Here is a 26,856-nt window from a genome sequence, read left to right as displayed (position 1 = left end):
GCCGTAACATTCTTCAGTTACAACCCAGATACAAGAAGGCAAATGCTTAGCTCCTCAGAGTCTGAGGCAGTGTATTAAAATGTTGCTGAATCTCACTGTCATCAATCTCTGCCCCTTATTATATGAACTTTTGCTCTGATTGTCATTCTGGAAGGCAGTTCTCAGCCTATTTATGTTACAGTTAAAGTTATTCACACCAGGTATAATGCAGAAGGGGTGAAAAAACTAAGTCTTTGGACTGTTCAGTTTCTCTCAACAAAGAGCACTGGACACCAACACTCCTGCTTGGCTGTTGTGCCTCAGTCGCTCCATTCTACCTGCTGGAGTTCCTGGAGTTTTTGTTGCCAGTACCTCCTCGCTCCCTTCTCACCCACCGTGTGCCAAGTTATTCAGGCATGTCAGTGTGACAGAGAAGTGAGTGGGGAAGAAACAAACAAAAAGAGGTAATGCATATTCTGTGCAATAACTTCCTGCGCAGTCCTCCTCCTCACAATAATATACTTGTACTTCATTTACAACAAGTAGCTTTAAAATACTGCTATATATAGCTTGCTCTTATTCTGCCACATATAGGGACAGCTGATTTATTTCAACAAAGATTTTCTTAAATGACATGGAAATTACCCACTGCCATTGACTGGATAATTCCCAAGTGTGACCCTTTGAGTGTTCCAATCGTTTTTATTACTGATGTAATTTTTATGCCATTTAAAACAAAACAAATGCATTCAAATTCACTCAGATTCAACACTACAGTATTACCCAAACACTCTATTTAGAGCTTGAGCTGTATCTTTGCTCTGCTACCAGCAGTCATGCACTTGTGCTCTCACACTGCGCTCTCTGGGGGAGGAAAACTGCATTACAAAATTTTCAGAAATACAATGCCTTGTTGCCCCATAAACCTCACCTCTGCTATACTGATTAAACAACTACCACCTAGAACCACTAACTGAACCGTTTGATTTACTGCTGATGATTAAGAATAACACATTCATCTGTGCTGAAGTACCTTAAGTGTACAGCCCACCAACTAAGTTCTCTAAGTTAGTGAGTCACAATTACCTTTTTACATAGTTAGTTCTGATCTATTAAGGACTTGAAACCACACCAAAATATATAAAAATTTAAAAGCCATGCATCTTCTAAACATATTTGGCCAAATGAAACCATGGCAATAACAGTGACTGGGTTCTCAAATACATGAAAATTGTCTAAAATACAAAAAAGCTCATTTGGATTACTTCAGTCTTAAAACTGAATTTTCATATTTTATCTCTGCTGCCAAAACAGATGTAACATCAATGTGCAGCAAACAAGTACAAAATACTGGAAGAAACCTCTAACAGTCTTGCTAGCGTCATTTTTTCTAGCTACTGTATGAATTGTGTAATATACTTAAAACTGCAAAACTCAGCCAAAGAGGATGCAACAATACCAGAAGCAATGTTAATAACTGACTGCTGAAGACTAGCAAGTGTTACAAGTAAGAAAACCACAGGGTGAGAAAAGGATGAGGAAAAAGCTCAGTTGTCACTGACCAACCACTTTAATCCGCCGGCACCAGGGCCACAACCCACCCAGAGTTGCACTGCCCAGCTTGCCGAGTTTTGTCAGGAAAATTTCAAGTATTACTGCACTAGAAACAGAAGTGCTGCCTGATGGGGCTTGGAGGAAAGGTGTGAGAAGATGTATCCTACAGACAGACACACTGTTAAGATACAGACAATACAACATTTCATTCAGTAACTGAATTAAAAGTAGGAAAATGTGATGTGCCCTACAGATAAAGCAGCCAAACAAGTAGGAAAAGCAACCCCACACTTTACCTGCATAAAGCACTCACAGTGAGCACAAACAGAAGCAGCAGATTCTGACTGGAACATTCAAACCAAAGGGTAGAGGTCAAATAGTTCCCCAGGAACTCTCCACTACTGCCAGCCATTGAGGGCAGAGGACTATCGCTAACAGCTGAGCTAGAGTTCAGCCAGGGATTTTATTCAATCTCCTTGTGGGACTACAACATACCCCTGCAGCAAAAGAGATTGAGCTGAAAAAAGTGGTGTCGTTGGTTTTTGTGTTTTTTTGTTCTTTCTTTTTCACAACTATTACTGCATTAAAAAATACACACTAAGAACAGAACTATTAACACAGTGGCACATACATGCTGGTGTAAGGCTGCCAGCAACACATTGACAAGAAGCAAGAACTCATTTAGGCAAGGACTACTGCACTTACTATTCAGTCATTTGGACCAAGCTATTTTTATAAGCAAAAAATACAGTTTTACCTCTTTTTAGAGAGAGGGATGGCACAGCTGGCAAACAGAAAAAGATCAAAGGCTGTTTCCTTTACTAGTGTAAAAATAACCCCCTCAAATTATTTTCCAATTTTACAACGATACTTTTAGAAGAGTGTTTGAACTGAGTGTCCCAGGACAAAGTTGGGTTTTGTTTTTGTCTTCCATTTTATATAACAGCTACAAACAAGTATTTTTAAACACTGCGCACCTATAGTACTACAGGTTCAGTCACCTCTGGAAAAATGAGTAACAGAAGTAAACTATCCAACAAAATTCCAATACACAGCATTGCCTCCTCCCTTCTTTTAAATTTAAATACATAAAATGCTACAGAAATGACACTGGTCAAATTTCTTACTTGAAAAAAAAGAAAGCCCATTCACAAAAAAAAATGGTGAGACTACTGAACATACTCTTTGAATGATCTCTTATGATACAAGTGGCACTGAATTTTTCTGTTTCTGTTAGAAAAGAGGTATCCAAGCAACATGTGAAAAGTCACATATTCTGAAATAAGTACTTCAAGCCTAACATTCTATTCTAATTCTTCAATTACTTACTAACTTTCTGTAATTAATCTTGTCTGAAAGCTCAGGAAGTATTGTATTTGCTTTCAATGAAGTGCCATGAAACACATCAACGGGGCAAGAGTGTTACAGAGGATCTATCCATTTAACCCATATGATCTTTAAAAACCTACGCAGGAACAGAGAAATTAACTGGTTATTTAATATGGAACCATCCATGGTAACATGGACTCTACAGTAAGATTTACAGTGTCAAGACCACCCTGTGTGATCATTTTCACTATTCGGACCCAATTGTGTGCTCTCCAATGGATGTCTTACGTAAGAAATACTGGAACTCCCTGCCAACATTTGTAGCAGTTGTCACAATGGGAAATTCTTTCAATTGCAGCAAGATTCGGTTGCTCAATTTAAGTGGAAGCAACTAATAAAGGTATGCAGTAAAGCAGGGAAAGAATCTATCCAGTCTGAAGCTGGATCACACACCAAACAAGAATAAAGTACATGCCAGAACTAAGTAATAACAAGGGGTTACTTGGAGGATATTTTAAAGTTAAAAATGAAACTAGAGAAGACAGGCTAAAGGAAAAAACACAGGACACGGATGTTTTGCAATATTGTGTGTAAAATGCATCAAACTGCAATCAAGACATGGAGGCTGAACTGAAGTAGGTAACTACAGTATTCAGTTTAAGAACCGCAAAAGGGGACACTTCTTGCTTTACTGTATTGAACAGAAATTCTTCACATGCACAGTTTTCGAACTGTAGTATTTACCAATGTATGGTATTGTTTAGATATTCTGGATGGCCAAGTGCACTTAGCTCTGTGTAACAGTTGAAATTCTGTGATAAAGAAAAGTGGAAGGCAGGAAAGCAAACACAGAGTGTAAGACCAATGACAGATTCAAGTCTTTTTGGTCTTCTTTTTAGCACTGCGTTCTTCTGTAATTAGACAGACCTGGAAATATCAACAGGGCAACAAGCGATCTTTCAAAAAAGAATTCAGTGTCATACTAATTAAGCACTATTTTAATTAAAAGCAGACATGTTGATCAAAAATTACTTTTTCCCCCTCCAACAGCCCCCAAAATAGAATTTTCTTGTACAAAATCATCTCTAAGAACTTGACTATATCAAAGTATCACACTACCACTAATAACACACACCTCCATTCTCACAATCTTCTTTTCTTCCCCAGTAATGAAGTAAATCCAATTAAAATACAGGTTTTTGAAGGTCCCAAACAATGCACAGCAAAATCCTGATCTTCACTTGATGACTAAATTTTTCTGTTACATAGTGTACAGCAAAGCAAACTTTCAGCAGCTTTGGAACTAAAGATCAGTATGTCAAGACACAGATGAAAAAAGCAGCTGTCACAGACACGTAAAAAACTGTGTTGTGTTCTGTAAGCATTGCACTTGTGCTTATTGAAAAGTTTGACACTGGCATTCCAAACAGTAACAGCAGTTCATAAAATATAATGGTCCAAAATGACTTTCAAATGGTCTAACTACACCTCTGTTAAGAACTCAAAATAATGGCAAAGATCCAAAACAACATGAGGGAGGACAAAAACTAAAGTATGTCCTAGTAAAATATATCTTTCAAATTATCATTTGAAATTAAAATTTGCAGAAAAAGCCATAAACGGCAAATATTGCAGTGTCAATTTGAAGTAAGATATAGAAAACAGGATTTAAAGGGAAATAAACACATCAAAACAGTAACTGGGTTCTAAGCACACACAATAAACACAAAAAATATCTTTGAATTCTAGAACTAACATACTTTGAAGAAGCAACACAAATGCAACGCATCGCCTTAAATACTAGAAGGAATTTAATTAGACATACCTTTTCTCTCTGTTTTCTGTGCAGGGATGGAAGATGTGGATGTAGGCAGTTTTGATAAAGTAGATGCTCCATTAGCATCAAAGGTTTTCTTTGGCTGGTGATCAGATTGTAGAGAAAATGGACTAGGAGGAACAGTGCTTGGGGTAGCAGTTGGATGAACCACTGGTTTGATGGGATGCTGTACTGGAGTAGAACTACTGTGAGTCTCTGCTCTTGGCAGTCTGTAGTCTCTGTCATTGTGCCTGCTTGTTTGAGATAAAATATTCTGTGGGAGCATACTACTGGCGTCACTGGAATGCTTCTCTTCCACTTTATTCAGGATTCCCCAAGTAACGTTGCAATAAGAAAGAAAGATTAAATTAGAAACTGTTCTAAGATTGTAGTGATCTTGATTAATACAGCTGCACACCAACAACTAGAACTGATTGAACTTATCATTAAAAAAAAAAGACTCAAGTAGATCAGCATCAAAAAGGCAAAATTTAATTTTACTCACTGACAAAACGCATTTTCTCTGACCTTCGCTTGATTTAGAGTTCCAGTTAAGCAGTGTGTTTTGATGAAAGGCTGCTTTATAACAAGTTAACTTTTGAAGTCTCCTAAAAAATCTAAATCAAAATCTATTATTTCCATCTTACACTTAGCGTGAAGAGATTAATTTGCGCCATTTTTCTTTTGTTCATTGAAAATCCTGAACATCCAAGTATAATTTAATAGTTTCAAGTTCTAGTCTTCAAAGAATTCCACTTCAAGTCACTTAAGTACTACTACAAAGAATTTACTTTCAATTGAGTTAATTCAAGAAGACTATATTAAATGAGTGACTAATCTGCATTTGTCACACAATCAGAGACATTAAACTATGTTACACAGAGAACATATTAGGCAAATATAGAGTAATTATTTTAATAAAATTCTAGATTTTCACCTGTCACAAACCAAATATTTACTGCAATATGCCTTTCTGCTATCTTTTCGCAGCATACGCTATGTTTTAGCACATGCAGTATGTTTCAACACACGCAAGTGCCAGCCCTTTATACGTCTTTGCCTTGTCAAGTCCCAAGTAAGTTGTGGGGGAAGGTTAATACTTTGGATTTTACTTTTAAACCACCATGAGAACTATGCTACAAATTCACCCAAACTACACCATCACAAAGAAAGAATCACACAGTATAACCATCTCCCAGAAAAATTTAACAAATATTTAAAAAAAAAAAAAACATTCCAGGTAATAGTAATTCATAGTCTAGGAAAGCCTTTGCTAAGAGAATTAGCATGGCAAAAATACACTTTCAATAACATACATAAGCCTCTGAAAATGCTGATATCATCATCCATTAAACGTGAAATCAAGGTTTTACAAGAGATTTCTGCATCGCTGTTTTTAAGCTTAGAATACAAAACTGACAGGTCTCAATGATCACAACAGTCCAACTATACCATAAACCATGCAAATTGTTTCAATAATTACTTATAAAGGAAAATTAGGCAGTAAAAGCTCCAAAAAGGATCAGTACCATGAGAAGCATTAAGCAAGTGTTGTACCAGTAAAGGCTCAAAGTTACTTTAAGAAAACATTTGGGAGAGCTGTCTGTGCTATTGACTTTGGCCTTTTTATAGAAAAAGGTGAGAAAAACAGCTAAGGAAAGAGATTTTTTTTTTTTCAAGTTTGGAAAAGAAAACAGTAATGCAAACAAGGCAAGAATATATTATTGTAAAGAAACCACATACTTCCACTGGCAAACCCACTGGCAGCTGCTGCCTGCATCACCTCTCTTCTGTAATCCCTGTCTTTTGGAAAACTGTTAACTGACATTTTGCTTGCTTCTTTTTGTCTCTGCTCTCTAGAGAAAAGAAAACATATGTTAAGAACTTACACCATCTAATAATGTAACACTTTCCACGGGTTAGAATGAGATGAATTAAACTATCCTAAGTGCTTGCTGCTACAGATGGGGTAGGCAAACTCCAGCTACTGCTTCCTTATACCAGTGCTTGTCAAAGCCCTCAGTACAACAGTTCAGTTAACTAACATTGAAAAAAAAAAAAACCAAACCAAAACAAGCAAACCCGCCACCCCACAAAACAACACACATACATACACAAAACAAAAAACACACCACACAACAACAAACCATACTTCCCCCTTGCCCCAGCTTTGGATCATCAAGGGATATAACAGGTGCCAAAGATCATGTTATGGCTAAGAACACAGTAGTCTTGGATCACACTCTTCTATAGCAGTAATCTGTTAGATAAGCTCAACTGCTCTTAAATGAGCTTAAGAATATTTGGTCTTTATACAATGAAAACAGGCACACACATATACCTTTCCAGCCACTCTTTTGGTTTTTCCCATTGTGAAACTTCTGTTCGGCAGTTGTAGTAGTACTTTTTGCCTGAAGAGCTGATGTGTTCAGACCAATCATCCGCAGAATCGTAAGCCTTTAAAATACAAAGTGTTGGACAAAAGACTACTTGAGAGTTTGAGTACACAAATTTAAAAGCTTCTATCATCTTTAAAACTACATGGCGTCCTCATATCCACCCGTATCACTGCTTTCCATTTACACCATCTCTAAACGCCTGTTTCATGTTGACAGTTTAATGATGTCACCACTATGTTCCTGCTGCATTCTGCAACAGTTTCTTCTGTTTTATTCCCATCAACCCTGAAACAAAATCTGACGCTATGTTTAGTGGGATACAGTAATATCGATATTGATAACATTAGTTTTTTGCACCTTAAAACCTCCTCAAAAATCCTTCATTATCTTTTCAATATTTCTCTATAATTCACAGTTACCTGTTCTGTTTTCACCTAAATTTTTAACAAACACCATCCTAACTACTAAAATTTGGATAATAAAGTGACTAAAATTCACAATGTGTAATGCATCCTAAATAAGTAAAATCATACTGCCTTCTCGGAATTTACCCAAGTTCACGGAAAATATTTCTCTCTATATTTACTTCATTTAAATAATCTAGTATTTTAAAATTCAAAACAGCTACCTCAAAGCTCTAATGATTATCAATTAGAAGAGTTTTACAACATACAATAACTGCAGCTTGGGTTTACAGAACGTTTATAAAATAAACACTGATGCTGGAGAACTCCATGAAGCAAGTAATATACATGTCGCCTGTTTTAGACAAAACGATTAAAATACAATGTGTATAACTGGAGCGACAGAGGGATGAACGCAAATCACAAATACTCACTGCATCAGAAGTTTTGCTTGGATTATTGCTGGGATTAGAAGAATGTGAATTTGAACTATGAAGAGCACTGTGGTTATGTGAATTTTCTTGTGGAGAGTAACTGGTCCCTAAATGAAAAAAGAAAGACTGTTCACCACGTATGTTTTCAAAGAAATCAACCATATGCATCCTAAGGAGGTGGAAGGGGAAAGAAGAGGGAAGAGAAGAAGGCAAGTTGCCCACAGCTTGCATCACAGCATAGTTCAGATACAACTATTTCAGGAGACCACAAGCGTATTTCTTTTTCATATAGCAAAAAGCTCCATTTGCCTTTCTAGTTACAATAATACAGTATGTCCCTTTACTAGTCTTACTCTCAGACTTCATTCCACTACAAACAAATATAGTCTTTATATTTTTTGATGGCTGGGGGAGTCCTATCACATCAATTCATAAATTAAGAGGTATTTTCTCAAGTCAGAAAGTTTAAATGGGTTTATCAACAGCTTACAGTTAGACCCTTTCTGAGACTACTTGTAACTGATTCTAGGTAACTATTTCTGTTTACGCATATAGATCAATTTTCCTGCATCTCAATCCCTGCAATTTAGGTATGGACATCTGGAATACCAAAAGCAGCATCTCCCAAACCGACACCTGCTTCTGGCCTCCCTAACAATTGCTTCTCAAGATAACCCAGTTCTCTTCCTCACCATGAAATGACTTGAACACAAAAAAACAGCTGGCAAACAAGTACGGAGATAATTCTCAATGTGATTTACATCTACATTTGTTCCAAAGCTCAAGTCACCAATTACACCTGAACAGTTCTAATCAAAATTAAGCAAGGCCTTCCATTAAACCCTTCACAATCTTATTTTAAATGTCCTGCTCTTAATGCCTCCCATTCCTCAAAAAATTTTAAGTAAAAACTCTTCCATTCTTCTTTATCTGATTTCCTCTTCCTAAGTTTTAAATGTTTATATAAACCACATCAAACTAAGAAAAATATTTTATTACACACTTCAGACAAAAACCTAAATATTCCAGTATAACATTTTCCCTGTCATTATTTTTCCTCTGCCTGCTGAGAAGTTTCTGAATACCCAGGGATAGTACATTAGGTACCACTAGCTTCACATACTGTACAGCAATCTAAATATCAAGTCGAAGTGCCCTGCAACTGGCAAAGGCTGTATCTTATGGGCAACTACCATAAAGAACAGTCCACTGACAGTGGACTGAGAGATGGGAGTGAATGGGGTCAATAAAACAAATATTTCTTTAAAGTCTTCCGGGTGCTACACAATCAGAAGGTGACTAAATGGTATACCATGGTGCAGAATTGCAAATTCTATCTTCTGAGCCTTCTGACTACACAAGCCTTGACAAAATTATTATTTCAAACTTCTTCCTCCTCCCCTCTTGTGTGGGTTAGAGAAACAGTCCATCACAAAAGCAAAGTAGTACATTATACACTACTATCTGTTTAGCACCCTACAAAGGTTAAACACTGATTTGCACATGCATGAGCTATTGCAACCTGAACCAACAGTAGCTCTGAACCTTTTCCTACACTATTCTGGTTAAAACCATTTGTCATTCTCTTTAAAGATCTGGAGGTTAAAAAAAAAAAAAAAAAAAGGGTGGGGAAGGAAAAAGTCTTGTCCTCAACTACAGCCTTTCAAAAGCAAGACAATTAGTCCTACACCAAAAGTAACTTGCACACTCAGGGACAGGTGGAATGATGTACCGCAGGGGTAACTTTAGCTTGTCAAAGCAATACTCATAACAGCATGTGCTTGTGAAGCACGTGAACAACAAAAAAAACTGAGTGAATGATGTGACTTCACATGTTATGTAGGTTAGAAAATTTCAGAATTTAGACTCCAATATACATTTATAAAAAGACACATTTAATTCCCTTAAATGTACGCAGGAAGTACATTACAAGACTGTACTCCTCTCAATCAGTCACATCAATGCACTTAATATTTTTTTAGACACTGATTACGCAGTGAGATAGGTGTTTAATATTTTTGTAGTAATTACCCTGTTAGTCTTTATTTGCTGTACCCTTCCCAAACTCTACTGAGATAGCCATTACATTTCTCCATATATTTCTGTAGGTTGCTTAATGCAGACAGAATTTCTACTATGAGGTAAAATCATCTCCCTTTATAAAGGAAAAAACAATATGAAAATTTAACAGATGGCTTATTTGAACAGTTTGATATTAGTCACTTCAAAACTTCAGAAAACACCAATGTAGTTAATTTACTGTAATCCCTTACAGTAACACCATGTTTTGTTCAGTGTACTCAAGATGTAGCTGGTGATTTTTAAATACTGCAGTGGTCTAACTACACCACCCCATGAATCTAATCTAACACGCATTTTCCAAACATGAATAAGAGCCAACAACATACGGACTGAATCAACAGAATCCTTTAAAGCCCATTCTGTCCAACCCATAAACAAACCCCTCAAACTCCCTGAGCAGACTTCCAGCCCCCACGTGGTCCAACAGTTCGGCAGCATCCTCCCACCATTTCACACTGTTCCCAGCCCCAGCACTGAGTCACAAAGCACCTCGGAGCAGTATCAGAGCAGCTGCAGCCATCACACCCACCTACAGCTGGCCCTGATAGCAGGAACGCCCGCTGTGCTGCAGGCCTGGGCCTCTCTGTGCAGAGCTGCAGTCCTGCCAACAGAGCTCCAGCAGGGATGCTGCCCTACCTGAGTTGGCCTCAGCTGCATACAAACTGACCACAGCTGCTCCAGCAATACCGACTGCCTGGGGTTGCCAGGACAAGCTACATGGGGGCATTTACAAGGGCCAACCATAATACATACCCAGTAGCGTCTAGAACAAATACACAGTATAATTATAGATGCAGGTTGAACCCTATACCTGCATTTTATTTTATGCATTTGGATCAATACCTAACTTCAAGAGAATAAACATATGAAAGGGCTGTCAAACTGCTGTTTGCTGCTGGGAAGCTTCCAAGACTATAGCAGATGATGCTCTGGAGAACAGGAGTTTTAGGCACTTCATACAAGTTAAGCGCTTAAAGATCACATGTAAACACCAAAACCATGTCACCAAGGTAAGCACGTACTAAAACCTTACTGGTTCAGTATAAAAAGGTACATATCTGCATAGCAGTCACCTGGGCATTCTGACAACCCAGGCAAGCAAACCTTGCCAGCTCAGGTTGCCAGGGAAAGTTGCTTCAAGATCTTTAAAAGGCCACCAAATTAAAATGCTATGGAGAAAGCAATCCGCAAGTAGAGGTCTACCCTGAAAAGACAGGGACTGCTCACTTGTATGCTAGCTTTCAACATTAACAAAGCCTAAGCCCAAGCCATTTTAAGACGGCTATGACTTGCAATCAGCTGTGTGTCCCCCAGCTGCATGCCCAGCAAGTGGATCACGAGAACAGAGTCACTGAGATTAGTCCATATCCCAGAAACAGGCCTGATAAGGTAGACAGCATGTTACTGTCCCTTGAGACATTCCCTTGTAGCACTTCTCACTCTTTCCTCTTACAGTCAGACCGTCTTTACTATTCCCACTTTATTCCAGAAAGAGGGCTAAAAAGACTACTGTTTTTTAAATGCTTATTAGCATACCTTAAAATAGAACAATTTCAAATATACATCTTTGATGCACCACAGGGAAATTCATAATTGTGTTATAAATCCTCCAATTCAGTTACAGAACTCCTCATGGAAACATTTACTGCACCATCACTGACTTTGCTCAGCTTAATCATTACTTTGGAAGCAGTTAAATCTGGAAAGAGCTATTTGTAACTGGAAGATGGCCAAGAAGGGCAGCAGCACTACAGTTTTATGTAACTGTAGTGGTGCAAGTATGTGAGTAAGCCTTCACTAACACTTTCTCTAGTGATGAACAGGTCCTAAGACAGGACAGAGACAAGGTTAAATCACCACAACTATCTTCAAGTCTTTCAAACGAAAAATCACGTCTTCCTCACTAGTGCATGAAAATCATCAGAAAGCAAAAAGCATGGTTCTGGGAACCAATTCAAAAACCAGACTGTGACTTAATGCCTACTACAGATTTGAGATTATGCCACATCAGGACTCACTTTAACAACATTTTTTAAGTAGCTTCCAGATCCAAACTGCTCAGTCCAAGACAGTTTGAACCGCAACAAAGCTCCAACACTACACTGGACTTGGAAAACAGACGTAACATAGACTGAAATAAGAATATTTCATTTTGCAACAATGTCAACTTTCTCTAGTAATTATCACATTTAATTATGGCTCAATTAACACCACTTCAATTCTTTGAAATTACATTGAAATTCTGAGTTCTGCTAAGGATCGGACTGCTCTAATAAAGCAACTGATTTCTCCCCTTGTCCCCTGCTGTTTTTCAAGAACAAGCTGAAACACTTTCCTTTCCAAAACCTACACATCTGTACTAGCAATTACAGCATCTATTTATAACCAGCTAAAATAAGGTCAAATACATCACCATGCATTCCACACTGTCCTCTGGCATCGTAGTGTCTTAGCGTAATCAAAACTCTTTTTAGCTCATAACATTATACAGTATCATAAACACAAAAATCTTGAACTGAAGTGTACAAATCAGTACACTGAGATACATTAGAGTCATCTTCAAAAGATAATCTACATTCCAGACCAGCAAACAGTGAAAAATAAAAAAGGCTATTTTTCATCCTCTTCAAACAAGCATATGCTGAGAAATTAGATAGTAAACAAGCTCACACACCTCCACTCACACCCAAGGTTTTAGCTGGCTACAAACAGTAAAATTACAGTAGTTGTTGTAGTATAGCGTTGCGCTACACCATAGTTAACTTTATATAGCCCAAAACACATAAACATTTATGTTTCCTTTTCAGTCAAATACCATGTTAATATCCTAACTCTACATTTGTTTATTAAAACAAGTGTCAATGAAGATAACACAAAGGAAAGTTTACAAACGTTCACCAGATGGGAAGGACCCACATAAACTGCTCCCTAGCAACGAGAGCTGTTAAGTGGAACTCAAAGGCAGTCCTTCACTCCCTGCACAGGGAAGAGGGATTTGGGAAAGGCTCTAGGAATCATCTTTTCTGTGCCTAGAAACAAGGCATATGGAAAGAAACACTATGCAGCAGAAAAGCAAGGAAGTTCATTCAACTTGTTTCAACCCATACATTCTATGACTCCACATTCCACCTCTCCACTAACATGCAATCAAATTCCTTGAACTAGAGACAATATTAGAACTTCCTCAACAGAATATATTAGACTTCTTCAACAGAACAAATACTGCCCAGCTGACAGACACTAATTATCTTTTAACAGAAAAAACAGCAATAGAGTTTATAGTAGTGATATTTTATGGGGATAACTAATTAAGACTTGTTTAAACAGTAAAAATGGTAAAAACTTACCTAGGATAAGCCTAAAATAAAAATGTCTAAAGTGTATTGCAACTGACATCTCTGTTACCTCAGTGCAAATCTTTATGCAGAACTTCAGAAAAAAGTAACACAATAGGAACACGATATCTCACATCTCAGCAGTAACTGAACAGCATATCATGGCCATTTTAATTTGCCACACATAGAAGTAATACGACAAAACAATTTTTCTTCACTGCATATTTATGTGGCCTGCTGTATTGAAATAAAATATGGCTGCCTTCCATAGGCAACTACAAGCATAAAAACTTGCCATTTTTCTAGCAGAGCCAAGGCCTCAGAGAATACACCAACTGTGCAGTAACATTTTCCAGAAATTCATAACATACCAAGTTGAATGCACAGTGCTCTGCCAAACGAAAGAAAATCCACCCTAATCACTGTACTGCCCAACTGCCCAATTACAGACTCATAATGCCCCTCAGAATAAATATTTTATACCAGTCAACAAGAAGCTCTACGAGCAAAAGAGCTTACAAAGCCTCATCTCCTCCCCTACGGCATCTCCTAATCAGGACAGCAAAGCCTGGTTTTGTAATGTTTGATTCACAGGATAATCACCCCAATGTAAAGAAGCTTTCATGTTTTCCTCCAATGTACCATTCACACAAAATTTCATGGAAATTAGTCCATAATACTAGTATACAAAAGACTAAGAGCTATACATATACAGAGTGGGACAGATGACCAATAAGGGATGAAAATGATACTGTAAGCATACAGTTTTCTTCATAATAGAATTTTTTTTCTAAAATGCTAGCAAGGCAATGACATCTCCAGAAGGAAATGCCAGGACCAGTAAACCAATGAAAGTCAAGGACTTGTATTGTTTTACTAGCAAACTACTGAAAGGATGCCAACTTATTACTGATTATTAAAATGAAAAATTTTAGCTTCAAATTTTATCTTACACATTGCATAACGTAACAGTAGTTTGCTGGTTTGCTGTCTTCTGCTTACGTTTTTATTTTTAATTAGATCTGCCCAATTTATTTCAGAAACTGAAGTTTAATTTTGAGGCAAATTGTACAAGCTGCTCTTGAGAGAAAACCAGTTATCTGGCCATCAAAAGGGAAAGGAAAAGGCAGTAAGGTTCCAATTCAATTCAAACTTCTGAGTTCTCACATGACAATTCAGTGATGTACTGCTCCAGCAGCTAACAGGAAGATTGTTTTCCTAGGGTTGTACTTCAGTTTAAATGGATGTAACAGCTTGGATTGTCCTCACTGGTAGAACAGAAATAAACTTATTTCTGTCTAACCATCCCCTTCTAGTTTGCTCCTTTTCTTGTCACAGCTACAGAAAGGTAATTAAGTAACTTTGGGGTTGTTCTTTTCGTCCTCTCAGTAGCAGTGAAAAATCACTTTTCAACCTATACATAATTTAGAAAATTATCAGGTTCACTGAACAAAGTCCACTGAATTCCCCGAGTTTTTGAAAGAACCGATACTCAAATGTCCCAAGTCATCCCCTTCAGAAAAGCATAAGGGATGAAACATGAATTTCCATTGCACTCTATTCAAATCCCTATCAACTTTATTATTCAAAGAAAACCAGTATATTGGCAGCATCCGAGCAACAGACCTGCCTGAACGCCCTCCTGTGTAACCTCATCTGGGTGTTCCTGCTCCAGCAGGGGGATTGGTCTGGATGATCTTTCAAGGTCCCTTCCAATCCCTAACACACTGTGATTCTGTGACTGAATTTCCCTGTTTTTCAAGCCCTCTGCAGCAATATATCATGAAATGCAAAGGAACAGCCCCCCACCCATGTAACACAGTACTGAGGGATTCAAGTCCGGCAATGGAAATCTAACAGTGTTGCAAGGAGACACTGGCGTGCCTCAGGCAACCATACTGCCACCAGCCTCGGGGAGCAGAAGACTGACTGCCACTGGTTTGTGCCTCAGATCGGACTAAAACCTCCTTAAAAGATAACAACCCCACTACATAAACACAGCAAGAAAGGTGAGAACAGGATTTTGGGTTATGTCAAATATTCAAGGCCAGGTTGGACGGGACTCTGAGCAACGTGAACTAGTTGAAGATGTCCTTGCTCATGGCAGGGGGCTTAAACTAGATGACATTGGAAGGTCCCTTCCAATACAAACTATTCTATGATTCTATACCAAGGTTTTTAAACTGGGTCATAAGTAGAAACTAAGTTTATGGCTAAGCACCTGATAATAAGCAGTTACCATACAGATGGAGAAACTGTTTGCTTTAATAGAAAACAGCACGCATAAATGTATATTCGGTGCATGTCACAAAAAATCATTTCACTTCTATCAGATCCCCTGAAATCTCTATTTCTGCAATCACTGATACACATTAAATGTCAGTAGATAATTCCAATTTTACAGAGTTTTTCTCTCAAAACTCAAGACATTTCTAAAAATATATTGGCCATCTGTGATATTTTTAAATTATTACCAATAGGCACCAGATACACAAATCCCCTAACACTCTGGAGGTATGATATATATTTGACAATTTTTACTTTTCATTCAAGGAGCTTCCCAAAGAAGATAAAACTAACACAGCGGAAGAAACACTAATGTTTAACAACATACACCTCAGTGATGTTAAGATGAAAATTGCTTAAGTGCAGACACTTTCTAAAAACCGGGTTTTCCAATATTTTAAGACGGCAAACACATGGTAATACTATGAAAGATTGGTAACACCAGAAACTGGTCATCACTGAAAGAAGTATGAATAAAGTCAGAGGTCATGCAGAACAATTTCTGCTTACAAAGGAGAAAAGAAAAAAAAAAAAACAGTGTACAGCTCTGAAATTATTCCTCCATTTTCTATGCATCAACAGCGCCAAACTAGTACTCCCACTCAGACACTCCAACCAATTAAGCAAGGTAAGACAACCTAATCTCCCTGACAAAATCCTCTGAGTAAAAATAAGATTAAATAAGAACAAGGCCATGTTGTTTGGCAGCTCTCAATTTTCTTTTAATATTTTGGGGATAGCTTCTGGGAGACAAAGAACTTTCAGCAGAAGATTCTGCGAAAGCAATAGTACTTATAAATTAACTTGTGGGAAACTTTCCATTACTCGGTTTAAAATAAGGAAGATCAGGTTGCAGCTTTTTCTGAGCATAGGTAGTGCTATGCAGTGACAAATGTTTACAACCTTAATCCCATCTTAAAAATTTCCTTCATTTCAACTGAGTGTGTACCACTCAGACTCAGCAACTCTACAAGTTCATGGACTTGAAGAAAGAGTAAAAAAAGAAGTCTCTATTACAAAACACTACTACAATCCTGGAAAAAGGTTAGTCACAGATATCATTAGCACACTTACATCCTTAATATAAAGGCTATGGCAGAATCAATGACTAAACCTATTAAAAAAAAAAAAAAACACCACCACAAAAAATGAAACCAACCAACCAACCAAAAAACAAAGGAACCAACAAACAAAAACAAACAAACAAAAAAACACACAAAAAAACAAAAACAAAGAAAAACCACACAACACCATATCTCCCTACCTCCCTTCTTAAATGTGTCTTAAAAATATTAACTCTAAGTCACATTATCTCAAATTCATATCTCATGATACATCAAATTTGACTAGCCTCCAAAAGCATACAGAATTTTGTCTCATTCAGTTCTATTCTACTTTTATTTTGTAGGCTAACACAAGAATACCTTATTTGTCCTCCAGTTACTTAACATCCGTATCTGACAAGGACCAAACTCCACTCCAATACAAGATCACTGCTTAACTGCTATTAATATTTGCCAGTTGAAGAGAACTTTGCTTCTCTTCTAAGACTACAGCCATGTCCAGGAAATTTGTAGTAACCCATCACAAACCCACACTAACCTGAAAATATTTAATATTAGAAGTAGCAGTTGCTCAATAAAATTTTACATGATAACTTGTGAAATGATTAGGCTTTGACAAACTACTCATTCAGCTCAGGACATGCTATACCAAATATATATTTATTAAAGTATAAGATATGCAACAAGTATAAGGATTTCAATTTTATGCTTATTTAATTTTCATCTGAGAGTCATTTTTGAAAAGAAGATATGCTAATTACATTCTGAAAAAAAAAAAAAGTTAAATCAATTTCTGCCTCATTGAAGTTCTTCATTAAAAAAAAAGAACGCTGGCCTAGGGTTTGGGGTGGGAGGCAGCAAGCAAGGATTCACCTAAGAATCAATATATATAGCACTGTGGTTTTAATTAGATGGATTCACAGCTTTACTTTCAGGCTGGATGTTTAGCACAGCTTAATAAAGCTACTGTGCAATAGGGTTTTCAAATATCTAAAGTACAATACGTGACAATTCTTCCCTCTTCCCATTAAATAAATCTTAAATATATATTTAAAATTCAACTGGTCTTTCCTGGAATTTCCTTACTGGAGGAAAATATACCTCTCCACAAAAGCTAAAGTTAAATTTACAAACCGAAAATCTATTTTACGATTCCCTGGTTGCCTAAGTGACTCCTTTTACTTCCCTAGTTAAGTAAACACTTTAAAAAGGACTATACAGAGACTGAAATCATTAGTGTAGGCAGTGTTTTGCCAGTAAAAGAGGTGAACTTTACACTACTTGACTTTGAAGAGGATCATATTATTTCTCATATTCAAGTAGAAATAATATTCTTTCAAAAGAAATGAGCGGTTTTGAAAATTAAGTCTGTGTTAACCTGTCAGCAGCAGGTATCTGAATGAGCAAACTCCTCAACTACTTAACTAGAAAAGATCCAGCCTCTTGCTGATGTTATTTAGGGTGGACACCTGACATGAACACATCATCAGCCAGAAGAACATAATTATGTCAAATAAACACAGCAGGAAAAAAAAAAAGTAAAGCACATTACCCAATTTGTACGGAAGAGTTTATGTACAAATGTGCATTATTTAAAATTATATGCCTTAAAAAAAATCTTTGGGTTTTTTCCATGTAGCAGTGAATAGGTATTTTTGAAACATAATAAATGAGTAGGGCAGATCATAATTCCGTCTCCCCACTGTTGCCACTGATGGATTTAAGTAATTCATACCTCTGTCACTCTAGCAAACTCAGTAACAAATCTACCTAGGAAAGCCCTGAGGAAGACACTTGCTTTGGAGCAGAGAAAACAGCATGATACTTAAGAAATCTAGGAAACCAAGGCAGAGGAACTAATCTGTGTAACTGGGTTGGAACTATAAATAGTTTCTTAAAATTATTTTCAGAAAGCCCGACATGCCTACATATAGCAGATTTCTATAATATGGTGAAATACAGAATGTTCCTCTTCCAAAAAACTAAGCTTAAAACAAAAATCTTACTAGGGATATTTAAATTCTAACAGCAACATATGTAACATGCCCAAAAAAGGAGCAGGAGGGATTTTTTGAGAAGTTTAACTACGCTGAGATCTTTTCCATCAGAAAGTGCCAATACTGGCAAATCAACATAATAACTTGGTTTGAATGTAGTAAAGCCTAAGAGTAACATGCCCATTAGCATGAATATTTTTTTCAAATTATGTTTTCTTTTAACAAAAAGTCTGATCTTCACATTTCTGGTATAAAGAGATTAAAGAGCACTACTGTCAAAACCCAAATCACTGAAATCTTCTCAAATCTTTAGGTACAGCTACAGAATAAATGTGAAGCTCTCACTTCACTAAAACAGGCCACAAACTACTCAAGTTTTTACTAAAAAAAAAGTGTGTTTTAAAAAACATTTTTAAGTACTAGCTGATTGCACTTTGTTTCTGCAGAAATTAATATGCATGTTCACAGTTTATCTTCTCAGAAGCTTTTCTCTGGTAGGCAGCTCCTCAGACAACTATACAGAGTAGTGACAGCATCAGTTTTGAAGTCCACTCTTCAAGGGACAACAGCAAATAGGAGTAAATTCAAGATGCATGGTATTTGGTATTAAAAAACATATACAAAGATGACACAGCTAAATACGTTTTTTTTCCTCTTAATTTATTGAAGTGACTCAACATCGTTCCCCTTTCAGGACCCACTAGGTGAGAACTTCTATTCTATTAGCTGAGCACTATATACACACCAAAGGAGAAACACCTCCAAGTTCTATTCTTCCCCACATAAACTCAGCAGTGTTTCGACTTTTTGAGAAGGCACAGATGAGCCGCTTTCGTTTACACTTTCAGTAGCTATGTTAACTGTCTAAAAGCAAGAAAATGCTAAGAAGGAATTTCATGTTATCCAGTGAACTAGACCCACAAAATAAACAGAAAACAACAACAAACCACCAAACCCAAACACACAACCCACACTGATTTTATAGTAGGAATTTCCTGAGCCACAAAATCATACGTCTTCAACCATTGCTTCCTAAAACCAGAGAAGGTATGAACTGATCAAACACATGCGGCTAACATTTTCTAACCAAATACATAAACATGCGAGATGACACAACATTTTCATAACATACAACTTCTTCTGCACTTTTAAAACAAGTACCACAAATATTTAAACAGGAAAATGTAATTTTACAAATTTCTTTAAAATTCCTTTATATTTTTTCCCCAGTAAGAAGCTGCATTAGTTCAACCATGTTCAGGCATTATTACCACTATTATTCAAAATTTTACAAAAATTACTGCACAAAGGATAAGTGACTGATTTCCATTCAATATTTGCTTAAGATTTAAATAAAACCAGTTTAATCTTTATATAAGCAGAAGTAACCTAGTTTATACTGCTTCTCATCTCATACTGTAGCCATCTTAGTCTCTAAGCCCAGATCTGTTTTTCTCATTCCCAGCCAAAGATAAAGCTAAGGACAGGACTCAGGAAAATGGATAGCAGGGAACTAGATGTCACCGGCAAGTCCTTGTCCTGTGTCCAATTAGCCACTCTGCTTCCTTTATGGTCACAATTAATTACAAGAAAAATATCCAGATATGTCAGCAGACTTCAAATGGAGGCAAGGAAAAAACCAATGAATAAAGTTTCATTCAGATACTTCACTGTGTATCTTGACTTTATTATCTTATATACTTGAAAGCTGTCCTGGCAAAGACTGTTGACTATTTCAAGGAACACTTTATTTAATACATCTTGCAAGTTCTTTCTGCTTATAACACGCCTCTTCAAGAAGTTCTGTGATACACAATAACTTTTGTTGAGTGAAAACTTCTGTATCAGAATTCAAAAGAAAATAGATTCTGAATCTGTTTTAATTCTCAGTACACTTAAATTAGAACTGTAAATAAGAAGAAAATATGTGGAAATGGAAAAAAAACAACATAATCTGATAAATCTAAACCATAATCTGATAAATTTAACCACATACTTTTGGGGGGAGGAAACAAAAATATAATTTTAGCTTAATTATTCTCTACATTCACTTCACATTATCCTGCATAAACATGATCTACACACAGGGAGTTTAAGGAGGACAGCATTTCTCTATCCCAAAGAGAAATCTTTACCTACAGAAACTATCAATTACTCTCCAACTTTCAAATTAACAAATTTAACTTTGAAATCAAATGTGTGCTGGGAGGTGGTGAGGGTGGGAAGGGAAAGGCCTTATGTATCACTCTAAAAAGCATGCAAGACAAGCATGTCAACCTTTCTTTAACAGGTTCTTCCGGCAAAGAAATTTAAGAAGAAATTGATGTCACGTCATATGCAAATTCCGCAAATGTAAAACAAGTACAACAATTTCAAGATACTCAAATACTGTTGAATTAGATGAAGCTGTGCAGTTATGGCAAACTAACTAAAATCCAAACTGGTAAATATATACACCAGTGAAAAACATCAAAAACCTGCACTGAAGTGAAAGTGTGCCATCATCTTTGAAGAAAAACATTCTACATACTACATCTGCTATATACTGTACTGAACTGCAGATAAATTCTGAACAAATTAGATAGTAAGAAATTTCAGAGATCTGATCATCTAGACTATATTCAATCCCAAAGATATTTTAGGATACCTGCTCCTAAAAATTGTATGCACTTATAAAGCACACAAAACTTAAAACTGTACCAGTGTAGCATGCACTTGCAAATACTGAATTCTACTGCCAAGAGACCCAACATAGTCCCATCGGACCCCACAACAGCACTCAAAACAACATATTCTCAATGACCGAAAATCCTACAAGTGAATATGAAACACATTCACAGGTTCATAATCTTCAGATGCCATGAGCCAAATCAGTCATTTGGGAGGGAAAAAATCATCACAGAAATGCTATTTACAAAGTCAATTAAAATTTTTTAATCCCTTTTACTTTGAAGTCCACTGATCTACAATAATTAAACTAGAAATATTCACATTACTGTTTCATCTATCAGTGGACATCCGATCAACTAGTTCAACTTTCCGCATGAAACAAACCTTAGAAAACTGGTTTTACATCATCTCACTTCAAAACTACCAGTGCTGCAAAAATCATCACAATAAGTCATTCCAATTGTTACTAACAACATTAAAAATTGTGCAAATTTCTATTTTCTGAATATTTAGGTTAAACTAACTAGATCCTGCAGCTTTGTTTACTATATTCATGAACTTGTGCACATGCCATTTCTTTTCCCTGTAATTATTAATCAAATAAACCCTCAATGTTTCCTTTGTAACTATACCAAGAGCTCTTTAAGCCTCTCCTTCTAATGCATGAGTTTCAATTGCGGTCATTTTCTTGCTGCTTCTTTGAAAATCTGCAGTTTTGCATACTTTCCAAACCGTGAGAATCAAACCAGAGACTGTATTCCAATAGCTGTCATATTAGCACTAAGAGGTAATCTCTCTAGTCCTACTTGATATTCCTCTGATCATATATCCTTTCTGGCTAACACTGCACTCAATATTTATACTCCTAATTGTGTATGAGTTTCACATCTGTTTTAAAAGTCATCGCTCTGCACAGTATCCACTTTCTGTAAAGTCCTACATTCCATCCTGTCATCTCCTTCCTGTAACTTTTTACCCAGTGCACCACTTCTACATGTTCCTGTAGATCAATTAGCATTTTCACTTTCACATAACCTAGCTAGCTCTGTAGTAGTCAGTGTTTACTACTTGCCCTTCAGTCTCAAATTACTGATAGTGTATGAATGATACTACTATTCTGTCTTGTAGATAAAAACACATTATTACTTAGGTCCAAGAGCAAACCTATGCACATTTTAAAATATTTTTTAAAAAAATCAGCTCATTTGATGATCAGAAGTTTTATGGGTTTGGGATCTATCAGTTGCCAGTTTTTGATCTATAAAACACCCAATGTAAGCAATATTTCTTAGTTAAAGATCTCAAAATATTTTACTCAGCAGCTAAGAATCGCCTACTTCACATCTACCCAAGACAGCAGATCAAAGAAGTTAGTTGATATGTATCAGAAAATTAACAACAAAAGTTTAGACAGGAAAAAAACCTCTTGAAGACTCCTGCTGCCCCTCACCCACTAGGATTTTAGCTCTGGAAACTAATTTCTGACGGCCTTGCCCTTGTCATGAAGCACTCTAATACTGCATTTCATTTCTCTTTTTGAGCGATGACAAAACCAGGATGCTAACATTTTTACCATACCTCTGCTAAAGAAATGAGGTAAGTTAGGTTTCAAAATTGAGGCAGAAAACATTACAATATTAAATGTTTACATACTGTTCCTCTGCAAGTCTTCTCATTACAGCAGTCACAGTAAGGAACAGCATGGTTATCCAAAGTAATAAGGGGGCATCAAAGGTCTTTAGGTCTCTTGCCTCCATTAACTTCAAACACAATATAACATTGCTGCATGCATGGAAACATAAGCCAAAGCTACAAAAGCTTACCAGGGATCTCTTATCTCTTTGATAAAAATGAAGAGCGAATAGCAGGGTCTCCTGTCAGTTCATCTATTCAAAAATTTATCTCCCTTTCCAGTAACTTGCAGGACAGACTTTCCATCTGAACATTATTCTTGAATACTGCTCCAGGAAGCTACTTCTAGCCAGTAGGTAAGTACAATTTGTGCCTTAAAACATGCATCTCACTTCACAAGCTTGAAAGTAGGGAGAAAAATTAAACACTGCACAAGAGGAAAAGGAGGGATGCAAAAGTGTATGCAGGAGAATTCCAGGCTATTTTACTGGGGTTTTTTTTGTTCTTTTTTGGTTTTGCTGTTGAAAGTCTAAGAAAAACTTCCTGCAGCAGGAAAATAAGAATCCCATTCAGGACACTTTTGAATAATTTAAGAAGTGTTCAAAATGTACAGGATCAGTAGCCTATTTTAGAAGCTTACGCTTCAAAAACTCATGCAATTTGGTCCCTATATATTCACTACCACAAACTTTCCACTTACTACAGATTAATTTCAAAATACTGTTTCACAAAGAAACACTTCCAACAAAAATTAAAATAAATAACAATTTTAGCCTATGGTATAATTCTAAAATTACTCCCTGTGCATACAACTGCAGGCAGAAAGCTCTGAATTCAGAAAATGGATAAAATATTCAGCAAAGCCACAAGAGTTGTTAGTGGTTTCTTAATAGGCGAAAGTAGTGAAAGGATACAGGTTCATGTCAAAAACTAGACACGAATTCCCTGTATGATTAGGTCAGTGCTTTCAAATGGAAAAACACACTAGTAAAAAGCAAACCTGCACAAAATGCATAAAACAAGCCAAAGAAGCCCAGAGCTAAACACTATTCTTTCACTACTACTCAAAAGATTATTGGGATAAAGGAACAGCTAGTGAACTTAGATGCTTTTTCTAGTGTAGTTTTATTGTTAAAAGCTAGGAAGTCTGTTAAAGGTCTTCAAGAAAGGAAACAGAATCCTTTAAGACTGAAGTTACAGAACACTTGCAGTCAAGTACAACAAAGTTTGGTGACCCCTTCAGAATCAAGAAAAAACATTAGGGAGGATAACAATCTTACTCAATACAAATAAATGCTTGCCTCTTTTCAAGTGTTACATTTAAGCCCAGAAAGGATTCATTTGTACGCTACAACAAACTACTGACAAAGCATAAGCCTAGAAGCATCACTATTGAGAACTGCCTTTCATTGCCAGTGCATTTTTTTTCCTTACTGAAGAACTATATAAGGAGCACATTCTCTGTACATTCAGAAGTTTTTCCCTGGAAGTGCCTATTAAATTGTAAAAAAGCCTGACATAATAAACAAATGTAGTTAACCCTGTAAGTTGGGTGGCATTAAATTACTATTTTCCACAGTAATTACAGCATGATCTCCTCCCTCAGCCAAAACAGAGGCAGAGCTTTCTCTTCCAAGTCCTACATAGTTTTAATGACACTTGGCTTACTCAATACTTTATACAGAATAGGTAGAAACTACAGGGAAAACAAATGTGAACTGTCAATAAACAATATTTCTCAGAAAGCAGCTGTGTCTCAAACAGTAGTTGAGGAGCTAACTCGGAATGAGAACGGATTGAGAGCAGCCCTCAGGAGGACTTGAGGGTGTTGGCTGATGAGAAGCTGAACATGATCCCACAATATGCACTTGCAGCCCAGAAAGCCAACCGTATCCTGGGCTGCATCAAAAAAAATGGGAGGAAGGTGATTCTGCCCCTCTACTCTGCTCTGGTGAGACCCACCTGGAGTGCTACGTCCATCTCTGGGGCCCTGAACATGAGAAGGACATGGACCCGTTGGACTGAGTCCAGAGGAGGCCATAAAGATGATCAGAGGGCTGGAGCACCTCTCCTGTGAGGACAGGCTGAGAGACTTGGAGTTGTTAAGCCTCGAGAAGGCTCTGGGGAGACCTTCCAGTACCTAAAGGGGACCTACAAGAAAGCTGGAGAGGGACTTTTTACAAGGCCATGTAGGGATAGGACATGCGGTAATGGCTTTGTACTGAGATACAAGGAAGAAATTCTTCACCATGAGGGCAGTGAGGCCCTGGCACAGACTGCCCAGAGAAGCTGTCTCTGGCAGTGTTCAAGGACAAGCTGGATGGGGCTTTGAGCAATCTGGTCTAGTTGAAGGCATCCTGGCCTACAGCAGGGGGCTTGGAACTAGGTGATCTTTAAGGTCCCTTCCAACCTAAACTGTTCTGTGAGTCTACAAACTTCAATTGGGAGACATTAGAAAACACAGGGTAATCCCAGTAAAAAAGGCTACATAATTTACAAATTGCTGTCTTTACTGTGGCCTAGTAGCAGGCAGCTAATCAGAAACGTAACAGTCATCATTGCTTCTTTTCACATTCAGAAAAGCAACCTGAAAGTACAAGTTTAATAGGCTCAACATTCCATCTCTGCCAAGTCAGAGGCTACAAGCATTAAGAAAGCATGTTGCTAAGTAAAAATCACTGCCTTAATATTAGCTATGTACCAAAGATAATCAAATTTAACAAATCTCGTTCATAGACAGTATTTTCCCTTTTCCAAATCATAAAATAAGCTTACATACAAAAGCTTACCAGGTCGACTATTAGACTGACTTAAACATACTACACTTACAATCCAAATACTAAGTTTATGTGTTCTTAAAACACTTAAAGATACATATTTCTGTAAACAGACAAACCACAAAGGAAAAACCTTATATATTTTATATACTAGCAAACAGAAGAAACAAAGAACAGTAAGTGAAATTGGAAGTTGTCAAAGTCCTAATAGCAACAGATTTTTGGAACTGGCTGCAGCAACAGGTTACAAACTAACAGTATTGGTAATTGCCATTTCCTGCACCTTCCACTTCGGATAAGGTCTCCCATTAATGCATCTTTACTCCCACAACCTACACCAGATACTTGAACTTCATGAAAAGAAACACAAATCTTTCCACCCACCTAAATGCATAAAGACTTAGCACTTCATACCATCTTACTAATATCACAATTATTTCCTAATATCAATAATATAAAATTAGGGGTTTATATCTTAAATCTTACGCTTTTTAAAGGTTTTGCAGCTATTTTTCAAAAGCAATTTTGAACATTAACATTCTAAACGTCAAAATAAACAAAGTACCTACACAATTTAGATCCTTTACTGTGATTCTGTGATCACATACTTAATAATTTCTTTTCTATCAGAGATTCTTCACAGCAGACTAACTAAATAACCCCAAACAAGAAAAAAAAAAAACCCAACAATAAAACCACAGTTAAACAGTTGATCCAGCAAAAATTCACTTCAGAAATATACTCGGTAAACATAAAAGCTACTTTTTATCTAAAACTGCAAAAATTTTAAAGGCAACTTCAAATTGCACCCTCCACCAAGTGAAGGTACTAGTACTAGCAAGACTTGAAAGAAAGCTTTTATCAAAATTAGAAAACAACAGAGATCTACTTTTTTCATCCTTTTTTTTTTTTTTTTGTTAATCCAGATAAAAGCTTCTAAGAGGTGAGTGGTCCTGGAAGCAATTTCATTTATCTGAAGAAACAACTGAACCACTAAACCTCCACCTCCTTTAGAGCCATACAAACAGCCAATTTTCAACCAACCAGAGGAGCAAGTCACCTCTTTAACATTTGGATGGTGGAGGGAATGTTCAAAGC

The 26,856-nt window shown here is 36.8% G+C and overlaps 1 protein-coding gene across 2 annotated transcripts in view; it reads right to left on the bottom strand.

Moving 5' to 3' along the window:
* The window catches only part of WAC (WW domain containing adaptor with coiled-coil), a 59,836-nt gene that overhangs the window by 25,749 nt on the left and 7,231 nt on the right, over positions 1-26,856 (bottom strand). For both annotated transcript variants that reach the window (XM_065829975.2, XM_065829974.2), the window contains exons 4-7: positions 7,916-8,022; positions 7,020-7,135; positions 6,422-6,534; positions 4,688-4,996 (exon numbers count right to left, since the gene is read on the bottom strand). In XM_065829975.2, the coding sequence (XP_065686047.1) occupies positions 4,688-4,996; positions 6,422-6,534; positions 7,020-7,135; positions 7,916-8,022 (645 nt within the window). The remainder of the gene's footprint in view (positions 1-4,687; positions 4,997-6,421; positions 6,535-7,019; positions 7,136-7,915; positions 8,023-26,856) is intronic.

This window comes from Patagioenas fasciata, chromosome 2, assembly GCF_037038585.1.
Source record: "Patagioenas fasciata isolate bPatFas1 chromosome 2, bPatFas1.hap1, whole genome shotgun sequence".
NCBI lineage: Eukaryota > Metazoa > Chordata > Aves > Columbiformes > Columbidae > Patagioenas > Patagioenas fasciata.
Note: the sequence above shows the minus strand (reverse complement) of the source record. Positions and strands in the feature narration are given on the sequence as shown.